The sequence below is a fragment of the Macaca nemestrina genome, chromosome 9, assembly GCF_043159975.1.
Source record: "Macaca nemestrina isolate mMacNem1 chromosome 9, mMacNem.hap1, whole genome shotgun sequence".
Lineage (NCBI taxonomy): Eukaryota > Metazoa > Chordata > Mammalia > Primates > Cercopithecidae > Macaca > Macaca nemestrina.
The window spans coordinates 66,466,425-66,490,090 of NC_092133.1; the positions used below are offsets into that span (position 1 = coordinate 66,466,425).

Genomic DNA, 23,666 nt, shown 5'->3' on the forward strand with positions numbered 1-23,666 from the left:
TGCTCTGGGAGACTGCAGAGCCAGGAGTTCGAGGCTTTGACGAATACACCCAGAGAAGTGAAAATCCGTCCCCGAGTGATTGCTGAAAAGGAGGTTGGGCAATGACTAGATTGTCACAGATCCCAGCTGGGCATTGTTTCAGATACGTAATGAGGATATCTGCTCTCACACACAACATATCCTCTCCCTTCATGCCCCTAGCCAATCTATTGCTTTAATTTTGAACACCCTCTCATCTTGAGAGCTGCCCTTTATAATATAGCTATGGTTTATAGCTGTGTCCTGGGAAGCCCAAGAGGAAAATCATGAGACCTAGGTTCCTGCTGTAATCATGTCTCAACCTAGGCAAGCAGCATCGAGTCTCAGCAGTCCAGGCCCAGAGATGCTGTGAGATGCATTCTCTCATCGGTGAGACCATGCAGTGCTGTTCTGTGCTGGAATACATGCGAAAGGGAAGAATCACTATTAACAGGCCCCTCCTGGACCTGCTCCAGGGGTCTCTGTCGCTGACCCCTAATGACCACTCTGGCTGTGCCCCTGGAACCTGGTGCTGTGGCCCAGTCTGGTGGATGGCACTATCAGTAGCTCCCTGGAACCTGGGGCCTTTAACAAACTTTCATCAACCCTGCCATGCCCAGAGTCACAATGCTGAAATTACATGGACCTGTGCCTATGAAATAATACGTGCATAAAAAAGGACTTATGAAGACAGGTTTGGAGCATATATTTTTGCCCTTTACTAAGCAATCGGGTTAGCATACAAACCAGTTTGGAGGGAGCTAATAAAACTTCTGTTTGCTTTTTTGAAGACCAGGTATTTTTAATGCTGAATGGCTAGCATTTTTAAAGCCAAGCTTGACTTGGTCAGATGACATAGACTCAGATACAGGGAGCCGGCATGGTGGCTCACGCCTGTAAATCCAAAAGCTTTGGGAGGCTGAGGCAGGAGCATCACTTGAGGCCAGGAGTTCGAGACCAGCCTGGGTAACATAACAAGACCCGTCTCTACAAAAAATTAAAAACAAACAAAAACAATTTTTTATAGGCACATGCCTATAGTCCCAGCTACTTAGGAGGCTGAGGCAGGAGGCAGATTGCTTGCGCTCAGAGGTTCGAAGCTGCAGTGAGCTATGATCACACCACTGCACTCTAGCCTGAGCGATGGAGCAAGACTTTGACTCTGGAACAAAAACTAATTTTTAAAAATTATAATAAAAAATAAAACACAGGGCACTCTTCACTTGGCCAACCCTATGACCTTGACTAAAATCACTATGCTTGGCCGGGCACCGTGGCTCACACCTGTAATCCCAGCACTTTGGGAGGCCAAGGCAGGCCTCCTACATTCCTGAATTCCCAAACCCAGGAATTCAAGGTCAGGAATTCAAGGCCAGCCTGGCCAACATGGTGAAACCCCATCTCTGCTGAAAATACAAAAATTAGCCAGGCATGGTGGTGCGCACTACTCAGCTGCTCGGGAGGCTGAGGCAGGAGAATCACTTGAACCCAGGAGGTGGAGGTTGCACTCCAGCCTGGGCGACAGAGAGACTCCATCTCAAAACTAATTAATTAAATTAAATTAAATCATTGTGCCTCTCCGAGTCAGTGTGACACCTATAAAATGGGGGCAACATGCCCCACCTGCCACCCCCAGGCTGTCCCTTTGGCTAGGGTCAAAGGAGATCATGCACGGACTAGCCCTGCGCACAGCGAGGCCCCACCCAGTAAAAACAAAGGTACTTCATGCTTCCATGGCTCTCAGGGACCAAAATGACACCAGCTCTTCTTTTGCTTTGGCACAGAAACTGCTTTCCCAAACAGACCGCGGCCCAGGTGACCCTCAAAGCCATCTCAGCCCACTTTGATGACTCGAGCGCATCCTCGCTGAAGAACGTGTATTTCCTGCTCTTCGACAGCGAGAGCATCGGCATCTACGTGCAGGAGATGGCCAAGCTCGACACCAAGTAGCCGCTGCACTTTCCAGCAGGGATCAGAGGACCACCCGAGTCCCAAGAGTGGGTTTTGCTTTTTAAAAGGAGAGAGGAGGGGTGACGGCGGGGGAGTAGAGGGCGGCCGGGCAGGTCCTGCCGGCGCAGGGAGCCCTCTGCCCTTCACACTGTCCTCCAAAAGAGCCTCCATCTGTAAGGAAGCAGGTCTCCGCGCGGGGTTTCTTTCCATGTGTTTTCCTCCTGTTGTTTTAGAACTTTTCTAAAAAAACAGACCTCGTTTTAGATTTATAGCATCGACTTTTACACACACTCATACAAGAAAAAATCCTTTCAAAATTCTTAAATCTTCTGTTCCTCCTTTTTCTAAGGGAAGAGGGCAAAAAGCGACCTGGGCTCTGTTGGTATGCGTGTTCCGTGGCGGAGAGGAGAAAATGGGAGACATCTCACTGGTGCTTTTCTCTTTTATTTTAGTGCCCCCCGCCCCCACCCCTGTAATACCTGTAACTACTCCTAAAAAGGTTTTGCTTCAGGCTTTTTTTTTTTGGTTTCATTTTGTTTTTTAAAGAAAAAGAAAATGAAAGGAAAAAAATAAAAGATCCAGTGTCTTTCTTACAACATATTCTTTTATTGCAACATTTTCCTCAGTTTGGAAAACGGTGTCCCCACACGTAGGTCCTTCTAGAATATTGTAAGTCAACAGAACAAGGCCTGTCACTCACACACTGGGATTCCCACCTCACTGGGCCCCAGGTCAGATAGCACCAGGGCCTGTGTTTCTCGGGCGGAAGGTCCTGCCTCCAGAAAGGTGGGCTTCCCTTCGTGGTCCATGAAGACAGATCCTTGGATGAAGCCGCCAGGGGAACAGCCATCCTCCAAGAGAGGCACACGACTCACTGAGGCCTGGGCAACAGCCCCAACGGGATGGCCTGAGAACCCCAGAGAGGCTGGTGTCCCAAGGACTCTGCCCAAGTACCCAGGGGCCACCATCAAAAGGGTGCAGGGAGGGGCAGGGTGGGGAGGTGGGGCCTGAATTTCTTCAGATGAACTCATCAACCACTTCTGCTATGCAGCTTGAACCCAGGCGGTCCAAGAGGGGCTCCTCCAGATTGGAAGATCTCTCTCAAATAGAGGAGTCATTTATACACCATAACATAGTCGGTGGCAGACATTAGTGCCCAGCTGGGCCTCGGGACAAGTGACCCTGGGGTTGGCCAGGAAACCAGAAGCACAAAACCACAAAGTCCCTCGGGGGGCCGTCTCCCCATCCCCAGCATCAGCTGGAGTTTTGTCACTTACAAATCTGCCCGTGAGTGACCTAGAAATATGCTGGGGGTCACCCGCAGAAACCCCCTCTGCTCGCTAATGGGTAAGCAGATGGCACCCCGCAGAGAGTCACATTATCTGCCCTTCCTTAAATACCTCCAGTGGCTGGCAGGCCAGGCTACAGTCTCAACCCCTGCTAGCCATGTAAAAATGCACTCTGTCAGGGTGGGGTAACCAGAAGGGAAATTTTATCTAGCTCTTCTTAAATGTAGCCTACGGTATGGAGTTACGATCTAAAACTGGAAATGTGCTGGCCGCAGTGGCTCATGCCTGGAATCCCAGCACTTCGGGAGGTCAAGATGAATGGATCATCTGAGGTCAGGTGTTCGAGACCAGCCTGGCCAACAAGGTGAAACCCCATCTCTACTTAAATTAAAAAAAAAAAATTAGCCGGGCATGTTGGCATGCGCCTGTAGTCCCAGCTACTCGGGAGGCTAAGGCAAGAGAATCACGTGAACCCGGGAGATGTAGGTTGCAGCGAGCTGAGATCGTGCCACTGCACTCCAGCCTGGATGACAGGGCGAGACTCTGTCTCAAAAATAAATAAAGTGGAAATGTAGGAAGGCCACGAGGCTTAAGGAGTACAGGGATTATGCACCAGTTAGGGGATTGAAAACAGGGCTCCTGTGAAGTCCCTGGTTGTTGCAGAATGTATGGGCTCCCCAACCATGAGATGGCAGAAATTTGGGGTGCAGGGCGTCTCTCCACCTCAGGTCCCTTCTTTGTTCTCAATGTGCAGCTCTCCTTCCTGCGCTCACAGACAGACACTAGCCACCAGAGCCCAGCTCTCTGCCCTCCTCTGAGAGCTCTAAATGACACAGGTCATGACCACAAACACATGCACAGGCATGCACATCCCAGAGGAGCCAGGTGCAGAGGGAGGGCTGGCCGTGGCCTCCCCAGCACCATACAGCCAGCACGCATGAGCCGCTCAGCCAGCACCGCGGCAAGCACACCTTCGAAACCCAAAAAGAATCCTCTAAGGGGGTATTTGTTTAATGCCTCTCTCTCTCCCATTTTTGTTTTATACAAGTTGCATTTCTGGCCACCACATCATTGGCATCTTATTCCAGAAGAACAGCATTCGTTCTAGCACTTGCCAGGTGGGTGCCATGCGCCAAGCAGTCCGTACGCCCACCTGCTGCGGTAGCTCATCTCCCGCCCGGCCTTTCCATCAGGGTGGAGACTGCCTCATGGTTTTCCAGCTTGTAGAGACAAACAGGTCCCGGCTCTTGGTCAGCCGAACCATGAGCCGGCCCACATAAAAGCCACTGATTTGGCCCACACCGTCATTTCTCCCCATGGACAGGAGGAACGTCAGTGCACCTGCAAGCAGAGACACAGAAACAACCAGAACCTCACTGAACCTCCTGGGGCTGCAACTCCCAGAGTGCTGATCCTTCCCAAGGCCTTTGGACTCAGGGCCAGAAAATGTGAAATCCCTTTAGGAAGGTGAGTGAGGCCCTGATTTTTTTTTTTTTTTTTTTTGACAGGGTTTCGCTTTTGTTGCCCAGGCCAGAGTGCAATGGTGCAATCTTTGCTCACCGCAACCTCCCCCTCCCTTGTTCTAGCGATTCTCCTGCCTCAGCCTCCCGAGTAGCTGGGATTACAGGCGTGCACCACCACGCCTGGCTAATTTTGTATTTTTAGTAGAGATAGGTGACTGACCTCAGGTGATCTGTCCGCCTCGGCCTCCCAAAGTGCTGGGTTTACAGGTGTAAACCCGCTGCGCCCGGCCTATTTTTAAAGAGCTCTAGGGGGATGTTTCCATCACCAGCTTGGAGAGTTTGTTCTAGTGGCCAGGTATCTGATAGCCGAAAAAAGCTTCCCCACGTTTAACCCCAAACTCTCTTAAAACTGCAAAGCGCACGGGGCCTCTCTTACCTGGCTTGTAGGCCTGGAGAGGCCGCTGCTTCACGGAGTTGACGATGTTGGCCACGGCGATGTTGGCGTGAAGGCCGGCAAGATAGGCCATCTTGGGCGTCCTCACGTCGGCACAGTCACCAATGGCGTAGACGTTGCTGTGGCCCTCCACCTGGAGGTGCTCATTCACTCTCAGAGCACCACTGCTGGCCAGTCTGCTCTCTGCCAGAAGAAATGACACCGAAACCAAGACACTGAGCTGCTGTGTTAAGTGGCCACCACGAGGAGGTGAGGGCGAGCTCTAGACGCTGGTCAGACCACCCTCTGACCAGCCCCTGGAGGTGCCTGCTCTAGAGGCCACCCTCCCACCTAACTTACTCCCCCCTGAAGTCTCCACCTCACAACTCTTCCTTGCAGAGGCAAGGTTGCTGATGCCAGGGTGGAAATGGGTCAAAATACCAACAGGCCTCCTTTTAGAAATGTACATAACTCTCTACAAGTTACAGTGATTAGCTGAGTCTTGAATTTACTTTTGAACGTGAGATTTTAAAAATAAATGCAGGCCAGGCGTGGTAGCTCACGCCTGTAATCCCAACTCTTTGGGAGGCTGGGGCGAGCAGATCACTTGAGGCCAGGAGCTCAAGACCAGTCTGGCCAACATGGTGAAACCCATCTCTACCAAAAATAGAAAAATTAGCCGGGCTTAGTGGCATACAGCTGTAATCCCAGATACTGGGGAGGCTGAGGCACAAGAGTCGCTAGAACCCAGGAGGTGGGGGTTGCAGTGAGCCAAGATCACGCCACTGCACTCCAGCCTGGATGACAGAGCAAGAGTCTGTCTCAAAAAAATAAAAATAAAAAACAAAACTGGAACATTAAAAATAAATGCAGAGCTTTAATATATGACAAACTGCTTTTTTAAAGGGACTTTTAAAAACTTGTATTTGAAAATACAACATTAGGACAATTAGGTATTAAATTCTGGGATCTCTGTCCATTATAAGCCCTCAATCCCACCGCTACACACAGCCTGGACTGGCTTCCTTTTCCTGGGATTGGATCATTACTTCCTGCTGGACAAAAGGCAGGAGCTCCTTGTCAGGAAAGGGCATTCGGGAGTAAATGACAGGGACTTGAGGACACAAAGCAACCAGCAGGCCTGGCCACTGAGTTTCCTGCTCAAAAATGAAGGCTTGAACACACATCAGTCCACCTCTGCCACCTCCAGCCAGCTAAATACCCAAATACCGAGCTTTAAGAAACCAGGCTATGTTACCAACCCCACTCCCCAGTCAATCCAAGCTCAAGAGTCCAAATGTTTGGATCTGGGTTTGGGGGCAGCAGCACACCTCAGGAGAGAGGAATGCCTGACCCTGAATTTCTTCTGTCACCAGGTAAGGAAGAAAGAAAGAAAACAACCTTTCTCATCTCTTTGACGCCTGTTCCCATCTCTTACCACTAGGGGGCGGCCCTAATTTCAGAAGATTCTGGTCACCTTGGCCACCTGGAACCCAACCATCGTCACAGCTGAGGAGAGCTCAGCAAGGGTGGACCCTCACTGAATTTAAAGTCTGAGCTGTTGGGAAGAAAGGGGGAAGGCAGCAAGGTGTGGACTCCTGGGGGCAAGCACTGCAGGGCATTCAGAGAGTGCTGAAGAGCAAGGAGGCACGGGGGAAGCCTGGCCGGGCACCTGCTCACCAAACGCGTTGCGGTAGGCGGAGTTGTTGATCTTGATGCCGGTGCAGAGAATCACCAGGTTGGTGGCCACCTCTGTGCCTTTGTCCGTCTGCACTTTGATGTACTCTCGATACTCATTGAGAGGCAGCTCCTCCAGATTGCTCACCCGCTCACCTAGAAGGGGGTTCATGACCAGGAGGCTGGTGAAAGGGGGGACCCCATCAAGCCTGGGCCCCAAGCCAAGGCTGATCCTGGGGAGGGCCTGGACCTCTGGGGCCCAACTGGGCAATGGCTGTACCCCGTCTTCCCACCATGCCCCTCTCTCAGTCCACTCTATGGCCCACAAAGCTGATCTGGACATCTGGCCCCAAGGGGTCCAGCTGGAGAAAAGTTCCAAGAAGCCCCTGGAGGACTTCCTGAAGGGAAGCGAGGCTGTTTCCCAAGAAGTTCTCAGAAAAGCGGAAGACCTCAGACACGCCTCTCTAAATGCCAGCCACGCCATCCTAACTAGGCAGGACAAGCGCTCCAAGTGCACCACGACAAAGGGGAAAGCCAGAGAAAGAGAAGCCAGCTCACTACACTCACTGCCTAAAGTGACAGTGACCAAAAGGAGGCTGAGGCAGCCACGCGGGCCCTTCACAGGGCAGATGCCTCACCCTCCCAAAAAAAGAAGAGGCTGGGGCCTCGTGCAGTGAAGTGTAGGGGCCACAGCACTGGAAGAGAACCCCTCTGTCCAGCATATGCTGGGTGGGTCTTGTGCCCTGCTCTACAAGAAGGCCACACTCCTCACAACTCTCAAAACATAAACCGATAAACCTATTCCCTCGACCACAGAGACATCATCTTCAGGGCAAATCCTTCAGATGCACTTAAGAAAAATTCAGCAGACAGGCATCCCACCATCTGCACTGCATCCAAAGCAATAACCAGGACATGGAAATCCTGTAAGTACCAGGCCCTCTTCCCTGCCCAGGGACGGGCACAACTTCCAGCTGGACAAGGCTCAGATGGGCTTTGATGCTCACGACAGCTTCTGAGCGCTTCATGCTCCACCCCAGGACACAGTGGAAAAGAGAGAGCCTGGGGTGGACTATAGCCGCCCTCCTGTTGGAGGCAGTGACCAAGCCTCCAAGCCACATCTCACCAGGCCGGGGCGGGGCGGGGCAGGGAGGGAGGTGAGGGTGCACGTACTCAGCAGCAGCTGCACGCCCTTCCGGAGGAGGATCTCCTTCACTTCCTGCCGGACGGAGGGCAGGAGCTCCTTGTCAGCCAGGGCCACTTGGGAGTGAATGAGAGTGACCTGCGGACAAAACGACCACAGGGCCTGAGAAGGAGCCCCCGAGTCTTCAAACACAAACATTGCACGGATGTCCACCTCCACTCGTACCTCCAGGTTACAGATGAGGAAACTGAAGCCCCAGAGAAGTAATCTGTCCAGTGCCAGAACCAATTAGTGGTGAGCTGGGCTTAAGCCCACATGTTCTAGACTAGGACTCTTTCAGTACCCACCCAGGCCAGAGGACTACCAATATGGCAACACATCACAACTTACACCTCACCTAGGGCCACCTGGAAAATTATCTTCAAGCATCCTTGGGCACTTATAATTATACAAGCCATGGACATTCCAATAGTCAATCAGACTGATGTCAACACTAAAGCTGGTTTAAAATTAGCACTTCCAGGCACGTCTACTTGCTGTCTGGGACAACACAGGGAGGTGTCCCGGGCACCTCATGTTGTAATCATGTTCAAAGCCTGGGCTTTGACATCAAATTGCCTGGGTTGAAATCCCATCTCTGATACTCGCTTGGACACCTCCCAAAGGCTCCCTAACATGGGCACAAACAGCCCCACTCATAGGAATTGTGTAATGATGAGCAAAAATACATATATAAAGCATGTAACTCAGAACATATTAAGTCCTTAATAAAGGGTGGCTGCTACTACCCTTATTGTCTACTAACCCTAAACATGTGGATATTTTACTGAGTTACTTGAACTTTTTTACTACTTCAGACTGGTCTGAACCCTGTGAAATAAGAAGAAATGACGGCCGGGCGCCGTGGCTCACGCCTGTAATCCCAGCACTTTGGGAGGCTGAGGTGGGCAGATCATGAGGTCAGGAGATAGAGACCATCCTGGCTAACATGGTGAAACCCCATCTCTACTTTTAAAAAAAAAAAAGAAAAATTAGCCAGGCGTGGTGGTGGGCACCTGTAGTCCTAGCTACTGGGGAGGCTGAGGCAGGAGAATGGCATGAACCCAGGAGGCAGAGCTTGCAGTGAGCCGAGATCGCGCCAGTGCACTCCAGTCTGGTTGACAGAGCTAGACTCCGTCTCAAAATAAAAAGAAACAAAGAAGAAAGGTATGTATTGGTCTCTGCCCCCAGTTCCTGATGCAGAGCTCTTAGAACCCTTGTAAACTGGGGTACTAAGAGAGAATCATTTGTTCTAATATTTGGTCCTCGATGCCAGTTCTTGATACAGAGCTCCTGAGATCTTTGTAATGTCCTGAGTGATGGGAGGGTCTGACACAGAGCTCCCAACTCCTTGGATGTTCCTGGGTGATGGGAGCATCTTTTGTTCTAATGCAGCTACTCCTGATGGGCTCCTGGATGATCGCTGGTCACCAGAGACCAAGCCAGCTTAGAAGTCTGGAACTTTCAGCTCCAGGGACGAGAGAGGGGCTGGAGATTGAGGTCATAATCACCCTTGCCTACCTGATGAACCCTCCATAAAAATCCCTAAAGTACAGGGTCCAGAGAGCTTCTAGGTTGGTGAACATGTCCACATGCCAGGAGAGTGGTGTACCCCAACTCCATGGGGACAGAAGCCCCTGTGCTCAGGACCCTTCTAGACTATGCCTTATGTGCCTCTTCATCTAAATGTTCATTTTTATCCTTTAAAACATCCTTCTACCCAATCAGCAACAGCAAGTAAACTGTCTCCCTGGCTTCCTTCAGCTGCTCTAGCAAATTATTTAACCCAAGGAGAGAGTCATGAGAATCTCTGTCTTGTAGCCAAGTGGGACAGAGCGTGGGTAAGTTGGGGACTTGCAACTGATGTCTGAAGCTGGGGCAGGATCGTGGGACTGAGCCCTTGACCTGTGGGGTCTGCGCTAACGCCAGGTAGTGTCAGAATTGAATTGAACTGTAGGACACCCAGCTGTTGTCAGAGAATTGGTCAGTGGGGGAAAAAAACCCACAGATCTCATCCCAGAAGTGTGCAGTGAGTAGAGAGAAAAACAGTTTGGTTTTTCCCTATAGAACCCTCATAAATCAAAATGAATGAATTGTAACTATATCAATCACTCATCATAATTTCCAACAATTTGTCAGAGAACAGCCATATAATTAAAGTATCCTCTATGGATTTTTCTTTTCAAAACCAATCTGCCTTTCCCTGAGGAAAAAAGATCCATTCACAGGCCCCACGTGGCTCTCAGAAGCCCATCTGGCTTCAACTGCCAGCCAGCTCTCGCCTAGAGGACCTGTAATGACGATTATCACTCAGCCCTTGCCAAGCCTGGACAGGGTGCCAGGATTTCCTCTTTCTCACTAGGTTGCCAGGTAGGATCTCTGTCCGTTGAGCATGAGAAAGCAACAGGGCAGGCTGATGTCCCCTCCCTGTTCCCACCCATGGGTAGAAGGCAGTGCTGTACAGTCATTCCCCAGTGTGGGCAGAGCGGGGCTGTGCTGCAGGCTCCCCACCACCATGGGGCTGCTCAGAGCAGGGGCTACCGTATCAGGCAGAGACCAAAGCAACAACTGAAGGTGTCTTTGTCTAAGCTGGTTGTCAGCAAGAGGCAATCAAATATACATTTATATCACAAAGGCCTGAATTCTGAAGGTGACACAGAAGTTCGGCTTTTGCAAGGTATCGCCCCTGGGCTTGATCCTCCAGGTTGGAGCAGAGGGCAGGATCTTTCCTTGAGAGAAGACACACCCTGAGCAGCTCTGTAAGGTCAGGTGCTGCAGGATCCCAGCTCTGCAGGAAAAATCCCCTAGAGAATCGCACCTTGGCAGAAATACACACTCTCAGTTTATGTGAATAGAGCTCCAGACTTCTCTGCCCTGAGCGAATTCCTGATGTTCCTAAGATAATGCAGAGAAAAGCCAACCACTTAGAGTTCCAAGGCAAGGCAGCCCGGCCCACCTCTTTCTCAGGATATTCTGTTTTAATCTCTGCTGCCATCTCCACTCCAGCCGAGCCTCCTCCCACCACCACGATGAACCGTGAGCGCTGGACCTGGAGAACAGGACACGTGAAACAGGGACATATGAAACACACCTACGCATCCACCCCTGTCTGCTGGTTCAGCCTGTGGTGTGGCTCCCTGGGCCAAAGGAGGGCAGAGAACCCTTTCCACATTTTGGGTCCAAATGTGCTTCCTCCCACCCACCTCGCAGAATTGCTGTGGAAACTGCCTGAGATCGTGGATCTAAGCCTGCTCTACACAACACAGAGCCTTGTGAAAACAGGAGCGGAGGGCACCCATGAAAAGCCCCAGGAGAGGCAAATAAGAGACATACCAAGGGCAACATGAGCAGGTCTGGGGTGCCCACATCCTGGCTCTAGCAGCAAGTTCAAGGTCTCTTCCCAGGAAAGTCTCTTCCTAGTGACTCTCCAACTCTATGGCTACAGCCAGCAGCTCTGAACACCCCCATGACCTCCCAGCTGCAGGCTTAGGCATCCCCACAGCTGTCCTCCCATCTGCCTGCCCTGCCCCATGCCTTCAGTGCACAGCTCACCTGCCTCACCACGTCCTCATAGGCCTGGATAGCGGCCTGCTGGCTGGAAACCTCATTAAACTTGCCCGGGAAGGGCCCAGTGCTGCCCGTGGCCAGGATAAGATGAGAGAAGGGCAGGGCCTGAGACAGACCAAAACAAAAGATGAGGGTAGGGCAGGGCAGGGCAGGCCTAGGCCTCTGCATCCTACTCCTGGCCTGCCAGCTGGGACAAACCAGGCAGAGGCCTCTCTAGGCACCCGAGGCAGCCCCCATGGGACCGAGTGAAACCACCACACTGGTTAGCCGAAGGGATGGCACTAGAACCTGGGGAAAGACCTAAGGAAGCAGAGTTTACCTCCTGCATGGAGAACTCAGGGGCAACGGGAGCCACCCAGCATGGCAGTGGAAGGGGCAGCCCAGTGGCAGGAGGCAGGGTTGCAGGATCGGACACTGCCCGAGGGAGTTAGCGCAGAACCTCCCGGATGTTTTAGAAGAACCCTCCTCCTGCCTCCGCCAGGAAGAAAAGGAAAGGAAAGAAAGACTGATCAGTAGCAGGATCACACCTGTGAACAGCCACTGCACTGAACAACATAGCGAGACCCCAGCTTAATTTAATTTTTAAATTAAAAATAAATAATAAAATAAAAAATAAATAATTTAATTTTTTTAAATTAAAAATAAAAAAAAATTTTAGGCTGGGTGCGGTGGCTCACGTCTGTAATCCTAGCATTTGGAAGGTCAAGGCAGGCAGATCACCTGAGGTCAGGAGTTTGAGACCAACCTGATCAACATAGCAAAATCCTGTCTCTACTAAAAATACAAAAATTAGCTGGGCATGGTGCCACGCGCCTATAATCCCAACTCCTCAGGCGGCTGGGGCGGGAGGATCGCTTGAACCCAGGAGGCAGAGACTGCAGTGAGCCAAGACCATGCCATTGCACTCCAGCCTGGGCAACAAGAGCGAAACTCTGTCTCAAAAACAATAAAAAAATTTTTTTTAATTAAAAAAAATTTTAAACAAAGAAAAGGAAATCTTGTTTGGAGCCTAAATATATAAAATTGACAAAAACAGAGCTGCTCCAATGGGAGGGGCTGGAGGGCCTGGACTCCACTCAGCCCCTACTTTCCCCTGAACCTCCGAGATGCCCTCATGGAATCTTTCAGGGTTCTAAAACGCATGGCCAGAGACTGCAGGACTAGGAGACACTCAGTAATCTCTCCAACCAGGAAACTATCTGGCCCCATTAATTCAAGAAGAGCTGGGACACACTAAATCACATACTCATCAAGGAAAGGAATTGTGTTTCCTTTTGTCGATGCCCCCTTAGCTTCAAACACCAAGTGGGGGTGGGCTGGACGTGACACTTATCCTGAGCTGGTGGCAGCTTGTCGATGGAGCTCAAGTCATGGCAGGTGTGTGCCACGCTCCATGATGCACATGTGAGGTGGGGGAACACACAGATGAGTGAAGGGAAATCTCTGCCCCAGTGACATCCCGATCCAGGAGATGTGGGACCATGTGTGTGCCTAACTTTTTGTTCTAGACAGAGCCGAGGGCTGGCCAAGCCTGGAAGTTGTCTGGGACACTGGCTTTTAGAGCACGGGCTCTGGGCTAAAATTGCATGGGTTCAAATCCTGGGTCAGTCTCTTACCAGCTGTGGGATCTTAAGCAAGCCATTTAACCCTTTAGCTTCTCTGTAAAATGAGGTTATAGCACCTTCCCCATAGAGGCACAGAAAACATTCATGAGATTTACGTAAAGGCTACAAACAGGGCCTGGCATGCAGGAATTACAAAAGAAATATCTGCCACCATATTCTTGTGGTTGCTGTGGTCAAGCCTCTGTTTATGAGGAATCCACTATCTGCCCAGCACCAGGCAGGGCTTGGGGCTCACACACAGCATTCTCTTTTCTTTTTTTCTTTTTGAGATGGAGTCTCACTGTCACCCAGGCTGGAGTGCAGTGGTGCAATCTCAGCTTACTGCAACTTCCGCCTCTCGAATTCAAGCAATTCTCCTGCCTCAGCCTCCTGAGTAGCTGAGATTACATGCGCCCACCACCATGCCCAGCTAATTTTTGTATTTTCAGTAGAGACAGGGTTTTGCCATGTTGGTCAGGCTGGTCTCAAACTCCTGACCTCAGGTGATCCACCCGCCTTGGTCTCCCAAAGGGCTGAGATGACAGGTATGAGCCACTGCCCCCAGCCTAGCTCTCTCTTAACCCTGGAGGATCCCGCCCAGGCCCTGCAGTGGGCCCTTGAGCCAGCTGGCAGCCGGGCTGGCCCTTACTCACCTCACCGCCCTGCAGCAGCACCGTCTGGTTCTTCAGGTCTATCCCCACCACCAGCCCCTGCCGGAAGTTGTCCTTGAAAGTCACCGAGTAAGAAATGAATGTCTTTTTGGCGAACCCTGGGGAAGGGACACAGAAGAGGTCATAGGGCAGAGCTAGGCTGCCCACGGGAAGCCAGAGTGACTCAGAACCTTTCACAAGCTGCACACCAACAGGGGGGCCCTTGACCAAAGGGTCAGGCCATACGTATGCCTGGGGTACCCCTATCTCCTAAAACGCCAGTCTGGGCCTCAGACCCTCAGAAAAGCTCAAGCTTTTACTTCTAGGGTCTCATTATGGTGGCTACTTAAGACCAAAGACCTTGAGTTTCTCCAGAACTTGTCTGATAGTGGAATGCAGGCACTTTGCCCTAAATGGAGAAAACCACCCCCAGCCCGAAAATCAAGCCCCAGAGTGGAGACAAGACCACCCTCACAGAGACAACCCCAGATGGGAGCACATTACCTGTCTCCACGGAGGCTCGGAGGGCGGCCACATTGTGGTGGAAGGAGTCCTTCATGTCCACCAGCATGAAGGGGATGTTCAGGGCCTGCAGCTGGCTGGCCGCCGCGATCCCGCCAAAGCCCCCACCCACAATCACCACGTGCAGGGCTCCCGATTCCACCGACACCTGGGACCCCATCTCGAACCAGGCACTGCTGGGAAGGAAAAGGAGAGCCCATCAGTGTCAGGGTGGCTGGGAGGGCTGGCAGGGCCCACAGTGGGAGAGGCCTCAATCATGAATTGACCTTTTTAGATGAGGTAAATCTTTGATTAATGAAACTCCAACTTTATAAAATTTGAATTAAATTCAGAAGGAACAAGGGAGTATCCCACTTCCCCCAAATACCGAGTTCCCTTCTCCAGAGGCATCCACTGTTATGTAGCAAGTTTGGATGACTCCTTCCAGAGATAGCTTATGCACCTATAATCACAATTATTTTTTGCACCCATTAAATAAAGTGTTCTGCACGTTTGTTTTTCACTTGATATAGTTCATCGAAGACTTTTGGGAGAGATTGCAGTGGGGCAGGAGGAAAAAAAAGACTTTTGAAGAGGGGAATAATGTTCACTCAACAACATATATGAATTGAACTCCTGCTTTTTCACACGCTCTGTGTTGTGTATCCTGTGGTCAAACAGGCAGATATGGTCCCTGCCCTTATGAGGGCAGACCTTACAAAGTCAAATAACCAGGTGGGCAGTGTCAATGATGTGGGAAGCTGGGAAGAGGTGCAATAACAAGAAACAGTGGGCACACCTGTGGGGAACTGGCAACATAGGCCACATCTAAAGGAACAACAAAAAACATTCTTTAAGCACTGCATCAAACAAACACTGCAACCAGATTTGGCCCAGCTCACAGGTCACCAACTTAAGGTCCAGGTTTAAGGACTGTGATCATGGAGTAGGAAGGAGGGGCCACAGCTGTGTGCTACGATGCCTGGCTAATTTTTTAATTACTTGTAGAGATGGGGCTGGGTATAGCAGCTCATGCCTGTAATCCCAGCACTTTGGGAGGTTGAGGCAGGAGGGTCTTTTGAGCCCAGGAGTTCCAGACCAGCCTGGGTAACATAGACAGACTCTGTCTCTACAAAAAAAAAAAAAAAAAGCCAGGCGTGGTGATGTGCACCTGTAGTCCCAGCTAACTGGGAGGCTGAAGTGGGAGGGTCACTTGAGCTGGGGAGGTCAAGGCTACAGTGAGCCATAACTGTGCCACTGTACTCCAGCCCGGGTCACAGAGTGAGACCCTATCTCAAAAAAATAAAACAATAAAAATAATAAATATTGGTAGAGATGGGGTCTCCCTTTGTTGCCCAGGCTGGTCTCAAACTCCTGGGCTCAAGTGATCCTCCCACCTCAACCTCCCAAAGTGCTGGGATTACAGGCATGAGCCACCACACCCAATCCCCATTTCTTTTTATGACCTCAAGATGGTATATAAGCTTCTGTACTTCTTTTGGGGGTTGGGTCTTCCTTCTGAAGGCTCCTGTGTATACACATTGAATAAATTTGTATGCCTTCTATCCAACTCAACAGCCTTGGCCCCTACAGCAGCAAAGTTGCCTGGGCTCCCCAAGCCAGCCTGGAAGGCTGGTAAACAGGGTCACCTGGTGCATCCCAGAGTCTGCCCCAGACAGAGGAGGGCTCAGGGACTGGCCTGGGGCTGCACCAGAGGCCTTGTCTCCAGCCCAGCAGAACCCCAAAGAAGGATGCTTGCAGTGTGGGCCTCAGGCAGGCAGAGGGCTGCTGGTGTGGGAGGAGCCGCGCAGCCCACTGAGGGGCACTCTTGACTGCAGCTGAGACCCTGAGAGGTCACAGGCAATCAACCGTCCTCCTGGCTGTGCTGAGCCCTAAAGAGAGGCAGAAATAAGCCAGGCTGCTGGGGGGAGATGCTGAGAAAAAGAAACCAAGCTCACACTATACAGAAAGCAGCCAGAGAGGCTCAACAGCTGCTGTGGGCTTCAGGAAGGGGAACTGGAGGGGGTGTCAGCGAAGGAGGATATAGACTCTGAGGTCATCCTTGAAGGATAGACATCAAGCCACTGAACGGCCTCATAAGGAAGTGTGTTCCAGCTCATCTGGGACCCTCAGGCTGCTGGAAGGCTACTGCACTGCCCTGACTGTCTGTGCAGGCCTGGGGCACAACCCCTTCCCTCTCTGGGCCTCAATTTACCCCCTATAATGGGAAGGGACTATAAGTCCCAACCAGTTATAATATTCCGAGATGTCCTCGTACACACTGGTTTCCAAGACATGGTGGTGGTTCCCCAAGACGGTCCCCAAATCATCCCACACTTACGGGGCAGCTTTTGGTTAGAACTCCGGGCACTGTTCCCACTGGTGTTCAAATGTCCACTGCCTAACTTCTCCCCTGGGGGAGGACGGTATAGCGGAGGGAGGGCACTGACACAACGGATTGGAGGGGATTTAAAGTTGTTTCTCAAGGGTCAAATGGTCCCCAAAGCATGGAGGCTTGAACATACCCATTTTACAGATGAATAAGCTGAGCCTTGGCAGTGATTAGGACCCAAGACAAGCCCCCCAGCAGGCAGGGCCACCCTGGCTTCTCTAAGCCCTCAGAAGGGTTGTCTAGAGCTAATCCCAAGCATACCTCAGGCCGAATCTGCCAACTGGGCCAGAAGGGAATGTCTCCCAGGGACCAGGACCCAGGAGGGCCCACAGGCTCAGCCAGAGGTAACAGTGAACACCAGGAGCTGCGCAGGGCCTGAGAATGTAGGCAGTGATGAGGCAGGCCGTGGGTGGCGTGTTTCACCAGCCCCTGGCAGCGTGGAACCCTCTGTGCCGGGTCCTACCCTCGGGGCTGTCAGCCAGGGATGAGGTCAAGAAAACACCCAGAAAGTCCCACTTCCAAGTTAGCTGGGCATGGCCCCTAAGAGGGGCTATGCAGCTTGCCAGGTATAGGGATAGGGGAGTCTACTGTGTGTCAGGTCACACTGGACCACCCAGGGACACTCAAAAAGGACAGCCTAGAGCCCTGAAAAAGATCGAGATCAGGAGGCCTTCCTAGCAGAGGAAACAACTTGGGCCAGAGGCCCAGTGGCAGGAAGGGAGGAGGGCTGTAGAGTTCACAGTACCTGCGGCAGAAGGTGGGGAGGCTCCGAGGACAGGTGACAGGGGCTGGCACAGACAGACAGCCTGCCATGCCAGGGCAGCTTTCACAACCAGGTGGACAGACAAGCCCGCCCCAGGCCCTTCATGGGGTCTCTTCCCCGGGAGGAAAGTCTAGACCCCAGAGTGGACCTCAGGGGCAATGAATTGATCAAAGGAGCCGAGCCCTTGACCCCCTAGGATCATCAACCTGCTTCCCCAAAAGGGGAAACTCTTGCCTCACCCAAGGAAGGCAAATTGCTTTTCCGGGGTTCCCTGTGAAGGGTCTGGGGCCTGAGGGGACACCCAGGCCAGAGCACGGCCAGGGAGGGGAGGCACTTTTCCTCTTCATGCTGCCTGAGGTCTCTCCTGCAATCTGCTCTCTTCTCTCTCCTCTACTGACCCCTGCCACCCTTACTTGTGGAATAGGGAGGCCAGTGACTCTCCAGCAGATTTGACCCTGCCTCTTTGGCAGTCCCTTGCCCAATACTCTTGGACACACTGACTCTCCTTGGCTCTGCCAGTGTCGGTTCTTGCCTGGCCCCAGAGGACAGTGAACTCCCCTCTGCCTGACGATGATCTACTTGGCCAGACACCTAAAGCAAGGGCTTATGCCACAGAGCTGTATTTCCAGCCACACACCCTGTAGGTGATGAAAATGCACGTATGGAATTAGTGGATGTCCAGTTACATGTTCTAACATAGCAGTAGTGCTGTGCAAACCTCCACCTGTGTGACACTCCATCAATCAATGGAAACTGCCACCAATGAGAGACTACAGGATAATATAAACCCATACAATGCAGTACTGTGTAGCCAGTCATTTTTAAAGGGTAAGTGATGTTTTGTTTTGTTTTGTTTTTGAGATGGAGTCTCACTCTATCGCCCAGGCTGGAGTGCAGTGGATTTCGGCTCACTGACTGCAACGTCTGCCTCCTGAGTTCAAGCAGCTCTCCTGCCTCGGCCTCCCAAGTAGCTGGAATTACAGGCATGTGCTACCATACCCAGCCAATTGTTTTTTGTATTTTTAGTAGAGTCAGGGTTTTGCCATGTGGGCCAGGCTGGTCTCGAACTCCTGACCTCAAGTGATCGGCCTGCCTCGGCCTTCCAAAGTGCTGGGGATTACAGGTGCGAGCCACCGTGCCCAGCCTGTGAATGATGTTTTTATACAAAAAGTCTGTCCATGAAAAAGTCAGGCAAGGGCTGGGTGTGGTGGCTCCTGCCTATAATCCTAGCACTTTGGGAGGCAAAGGCAGGAGGACTGCTTGAGCCCAGGAGTTTGAGGATGCAGTAAGTAACTTTACCTTTGCTCCCTCCCACAACACACATACACAAAGACACACATACACAATCTGATTGACACAAAACATAATGTTTTCAAGGTTCATCCGAGTTGTAGCATGTATCAGTGCTTCATGCCACTGCACTCCAGCCTAGAAAACAATGTGAGACCCTGTCTCAAAAAAAAAAGAGAGAAAAAGTCAGGCAATATTTATTTATTTATTTACTTGTTTTTAATTTTCTTAGGGACAGGGTCTTGCTCTATCATCCAGGCCAGAATGCAGTGGCACGATCACAACTCATTATAACCTCGAACTCCTGAGCTGGCTAATTTTTTTTTTATTTATTTATTTTTGTAGAGATAAGGGTCTCGCTAGTTGCCTAGGCTGATCTTGAACTCCTAGCCCCTCAAGGGATCCTCCTGCCTTAGCCTCCCAGAGTACTGGAATTACAGGTGTGAGTCACTGTCATTTTGAGTTGTGGAAAAGATTCAATGAGATCATTTATGTAAAGTGTTTTAGCACGGTGCCTGGCACACAGTAGCAATGAATACACAGCAGCCATTTATTCTATATATTTTATAATGCAGATTAGTTTGCCCGGTCCCAAAAAGGCAACAGAAGCGTGTACAACCTAATCCCATTTTTGTCCAACAAGACACATCCACCTCAATATGTATACACATATACATGTAACGATTACAGCAGTTAGCATTTGTTGCACTTTTACCCATATCTTCACATTTAATATGTGAGTTTTTTCTCTTTGTTTTGGAAAAAAGTTCAACAACTTGCCCAAGTTCAATTCTGAACACATCAAACCTGCTCTCTGAACCAAAATGCTAATAGTGGTCATAGATGATGTTTTTATTTTCTTCCTTAAGCTTTTGTATTGTTTGAATTTTTTTCAAACAAGCATATGTCATTTTTGCAGAAATAATAAGTTTTTAATAACAAGACAGACCTCTCACCATCTAATTTTTTTAATCAAAATAGAATTTACATATACAATTTACCACCTAAGATGAAAGCTCACAGTGAGCTATGATTGCACCACTGCACTCCAGCCTAGACGAGACCCCATCTTTAAAAAAAAAAAAAAAAAATGAGATGTAGGCTTGCTCACACCTGTAATCCCAACACTTTGGGAAGCCAAGGCAGGCAGAGTGCTGCCTTGTTCCGGAGGCAGAGCTCCGGAGTTCAAGACCAGCCTGGGCAACATGGTGAAACCCCATCTCTACAAAAAATACAAAAAATTAGCCAGGCATGGTGGCACATGCCTGTGGTCCCTGCTACTCAGGAGGCTGAGGTGGGAGGATCGCTTGAGCCTAGGACGTTGAGGTTGCAATGAGCCATGATCATGCCACTGCACTCCAGCCTGGGCGCCAGAGCAAGATTCTGTCTCAAAAAAAAAAAAAATTTAATTTAAATTTTAAAAAAAGAGACGTAAGTTCAATGGGTTTTAGTGTATTCACCAGGTTGTGCAACCATCGCAACTATCTAATTCCAGAACACTTCCATCACCCCCAAAATAAATCCTGTACCCCACCTACCCAAGTCCTGAGTAGCTACTGTTCTGTCTGTCTCTACAGATTTGTCTATTCTAGACAATTCATGTAGATGGAATTATATACTACATGGCTTTTCATTTGTGACATCTTCCACTGATCATAATGTTTCCAAGTTTCATCCGAGTTGTAGCATGTATCAGTGCTTCATTCCTTTTTCTGGCTGAATAACAGTCCATCGTTGGGGTATGATAGACCACATTTTGTTTATTCACTCATCAGCTGACGGGCACTTGGCTTGTTTCCACCTTTTGACTATGTGAATAACACCACTATGAACATTTGTGTACAGGTTTTTGTGTGAACCGGTCTTCAATCCTCTTTAGTATAAATATTTAGGTGTGGAATTGCTGGGTCATGCGGTAACTCAAAGTTTAACTTTTTGAGGAACTGCTAAATCCACCGTCTGATTTTGAACTGAACACAAAAGCCCCGGTGGGAATCACAGACAATCTTAACTACGTCCGTCTACGTTCAGGAAGTTAGCTTAAAAGAAGGCCTAAGAGAACAGAACAAACCCTGATTGTCCAGGAACTCCTCAGTAACTTTACCTTTGCTCCCTCCCACAACACACACACACACAGACACACACATACACAATCTGATTTACACAAGCATTTGCTCAGTCAATCCTGTTTTCTCTGCCAAGAGCATCCACCCTGATCTCAAGGGTATTCTTCCACAATAAGCAGCCCATAGGACTACTGAAAAACCAGGAAGTTACATTTATGCCAAAGCTGTTGAGAGGTCGTGCCTCAGAAGACACACAGCGGGAACCGTGTGGGCTCTGATCAAAGCAAGAATGTCATCCCAGAATTGCTCCGCTATTGCTTCACAAAGATTACAAATAAAACACGATGCTTTTTGAGCCGTCATGGCTTATGCAGAGGGTAGGTTTCAACATCAACCTCTGGAGAGCCACGTTCCCAGAGTGGCCGTCCCGGATGAGAAGGCCACTACAGCACAACTCACAGCGCCATGGAGGTTTCCTCCACCTGGGGGACAGAGCAGGATGGAGAGGGTTGGGTGGCCTCCCTCCCTGGGACACTCTATGGCCAGCCCCTCAGGGACTACTTGAAGAACAGAACCCCCAAAAGACCAATTTCTGAAAAGGGACTCAAAGTCTGAAGGGAGGCAGCCTCCTTTTACCCCCAGGAGAGGGCAGCTCTGGGGCAGACAGATTCATCTGGATGTCATATTCACTCCCCCACAGAAAACCTAGGCCAAGCAACTTGTCCATCCTCCTCAGAGCCAGTTACTTCGTGGTCCCCGTGGTCTGCCCATCACCTGTACCTGGATGCTGGCTTCATTTCACCACCAGCCAAAGCCAGGCTGGCCCTGGAGTCCACTGGCCTGCCCAGCCCATCATTTCTGGGGTGGGTAGTCCTGAGTAAGACCCTACCCTGGCTGGGGCTCAGTGCCCTTCTTGGTGACACACTGTGCTCCTTGGAGAACTCCTCTGTAGGTGCTGGGGTGAGGGCATGTGGGATCTGAGATCCCGGGGCTCTCTGGCAGGTGCATGTATGCACACTGGACCCTGATACAGGCTTTTGAACACAGGCGCAGAGTCCGGAAACCTGAAAGTCGCATCCTAAACTATGTCTGACTCTCTGCCCTACACCTGTCCTCCTACAGGATCATCAACTCCCAAGAGACCTTACCCTTCCCCACCCTCACCTTAAATTCCAGGGTCAAAAAGACTCCCGCTGTAGGGAAAGGCAGGGTGTGTTGATCAGGTGGTGTTGGAAGGAGAGCCCCAATATCGCCCACTAATTCAGTTCCAGTCGACTGCACGCGTCCCATCAGTTAGTTTACTCACCTCTGGTCTTTGTCCCTGCAGCACCCAGGGCTTCGGGAAGGGAGAGGCAGACCTCCTAGTGAAACCCCCGACCCTATGGACACTGGGGTAACTCCAATCCCTTTCCTCTTAGAGACCGAGGTTTCTCCCTTTCTTTTCACACCTGCTTCTGTCCGGACCGGCAGCTTCTACCCAGCGGACCCTCGGACTGTCCTCGCAGGATCCGGGTTACACTCGCCCCGTGTTCCCTCTTCCCCAGTTTGCCCTTCCCGGCCTAAGCCCATCTTCCTTAGGAAACCTTAGCAGGAATTTAGGGGCCAAACGAAGAGGGTGGAGTTTTCTTTGCCCTCGGCCAGGAGCAAATCTCCCTGTTGCATTTTTTGGGGAAGACGGAGAGGGGCGGGCCTGAGCCGAGTATCCCTCTCCTCACAGCGCCACAACTGCGCGGACCTCCCCACGCCTGACACGGCGTGCGCCAGGCCTCTGATCCGCTCACTCCTCTTCCGGGTCCCTGTCCCGCCCGGGGCGCCCGGGGTCTCGAGAGCCCGCCCGGTGGCGCGATCTCACCTGCCGGCCGCGCCCGCGCGCTCTCGCTCCGGCTCCCGCTCCGGCTTCCGCTCCGGCTTCGTAGTCTTCCCAAGTTACCGACCCGAGGCGCTCCCGGACGGGGCGTGACTCAGCACTCGCGCTGGCCCCCGACCCTGCGGCAACGCCTTGGCCGGGCCCCGGAAACGGTCCTGGAACGCCGGGGCTGGTCTCCGAACGGCCCGCCCGACTGACCTTGACCCCGAGCGAACGGCCTCGAACTTTGAAACAAATGCTCCCATGGCCAGATGTCGCCTCTCCGGCGCCTGCCAGCACCCACGCCCCAGCCCTCCCCGAGCCATTCAGATTTGGCTCAAAGTGTCCTTTCAGCATACTTTAAAGCAAAAAGAAAGAGAGGGAGGGAAGGAAGGAAGGAAAACAAGTGTCCCCCTGTCCCTCTTACTTTCTCGAGGACACCTTTAAAGCCACTGGAACCTTGGAGAGTGGGGTTCCCCTCACACGTTGCGCACACTGCCAACCTCCTTCCTTCAGACATACACATAATAGTTCCGCAAACCCTGTTGAGCTACATATGCCAGGCACTGTGGTAGGCGTTGGGGGGATAACATGGAGGAGAAAACAGACAAGGTTCCTGCTTTCATGGAGGCGACAGTCTGGGAAAAGACAGATGTTAAACACACCACCAAAAAATAGATGTATAGAGAAAACAAAAACCATGTATCACCAACTGCAGTAAGAAAGATTGGGTGTGGCCAGGCACGGTGGCTCATGCCTGTGGTCCCAGCACTTTGGGAGGCCAAGGCAGGAGGATCACTTGAGCCCAGGAGTTGGAGACCAGCCTGGGCAACATAGCGAGACCTACCAAAATTAGCCGGGCTTCATGGTGCACACCTGTAGTCCCAGCTTCTCGGGAAGCTGAGGTGGGAGGATTACTTGAGCCCAGGAGTTTGAGGCTACAGTGAACCATGATCATGCCACTGCACTCCAGC

The 23,666-nt window shown here is 51.1% G+C and overlaps 2 protein-coding genes across 10 annotated transcripts in view; one reads left to right on the forward strand and one right to left on the reverse strand.

Moving 5' to 3' along the window:
- The window catches only part of LOC105466082 (macroH2A.2 histone), a 59,077-nt gene extending 56,513 nt beyond the window's left edge, over positions 1 to 2,564 (forward strand). Inside the window, exon 9 of the mRNA XM_011714988.2 lies at positions 1,803 to 2,564. Coding sequence (XP_011713290.1) covers positions 1,803 to 1,968 — 166 coding nt within the window. The 3' untranslated portion in view covers positions 1,969 to 2,564. The remainder of the gene's footprint in view (positions 1 to 1,802) is intronic.
- On the reverse strand, positions 2,072 to 22,857 carry LOC105466083 (AIF family member 2). Of its 9 annotated transcripts, none has more exons than XM_011714989.2 (9): positions 14,339 to 14,529; positions 13,838 to 13,953; positions 11,566 to 11,685; positions 10,970 to 11,062; positions 8,004 to 8,112; positions 6,834 to 6,986; positions 5,157 to 5,357; positions 4,411 to 4,598; positions 2,072 to 2,208 (listed from the first exon to the last, which is right to left on the reverse strand). In XM_011714989.2, the coding sequence occupies exons 1-8, from the start codon at positions 14,514 to 14,516 to the stop codon at positions 4,447 to 4,449; spliced, it is 1,122 nt and encodes a 373-aa protein (XP_011713291.2). In that variant the 5' UTR covers positions 14,517 to 14,529; the 3' UTR covers positions 2,072 to 2,208; positions 4,411 to 4,446. The 9 variants fall into 9 exon arrangements, with proteins under 9 accessions (XP_011713291.2, XP_011713298.2, XP_011713294.2 ...); XM_011714992.2 differs by lacking the exon at positions 2,072 to 2,208 and adding an exon at positions 22,699 to 22,857 and having other exon boundaries at positions 4,253 to 4,598; XM_011714990.2 differs by lacking the exon at positions 2,072 to 2,208 and adding an exon at positions 22,699 to 22,855 and having other exon boundaries at positions 4,253 to 4,598; positions 14,339 to 14,532.
- Between the last annotated feature and the right edge of the window lie 809 nt (positions 22,858 to 23,666).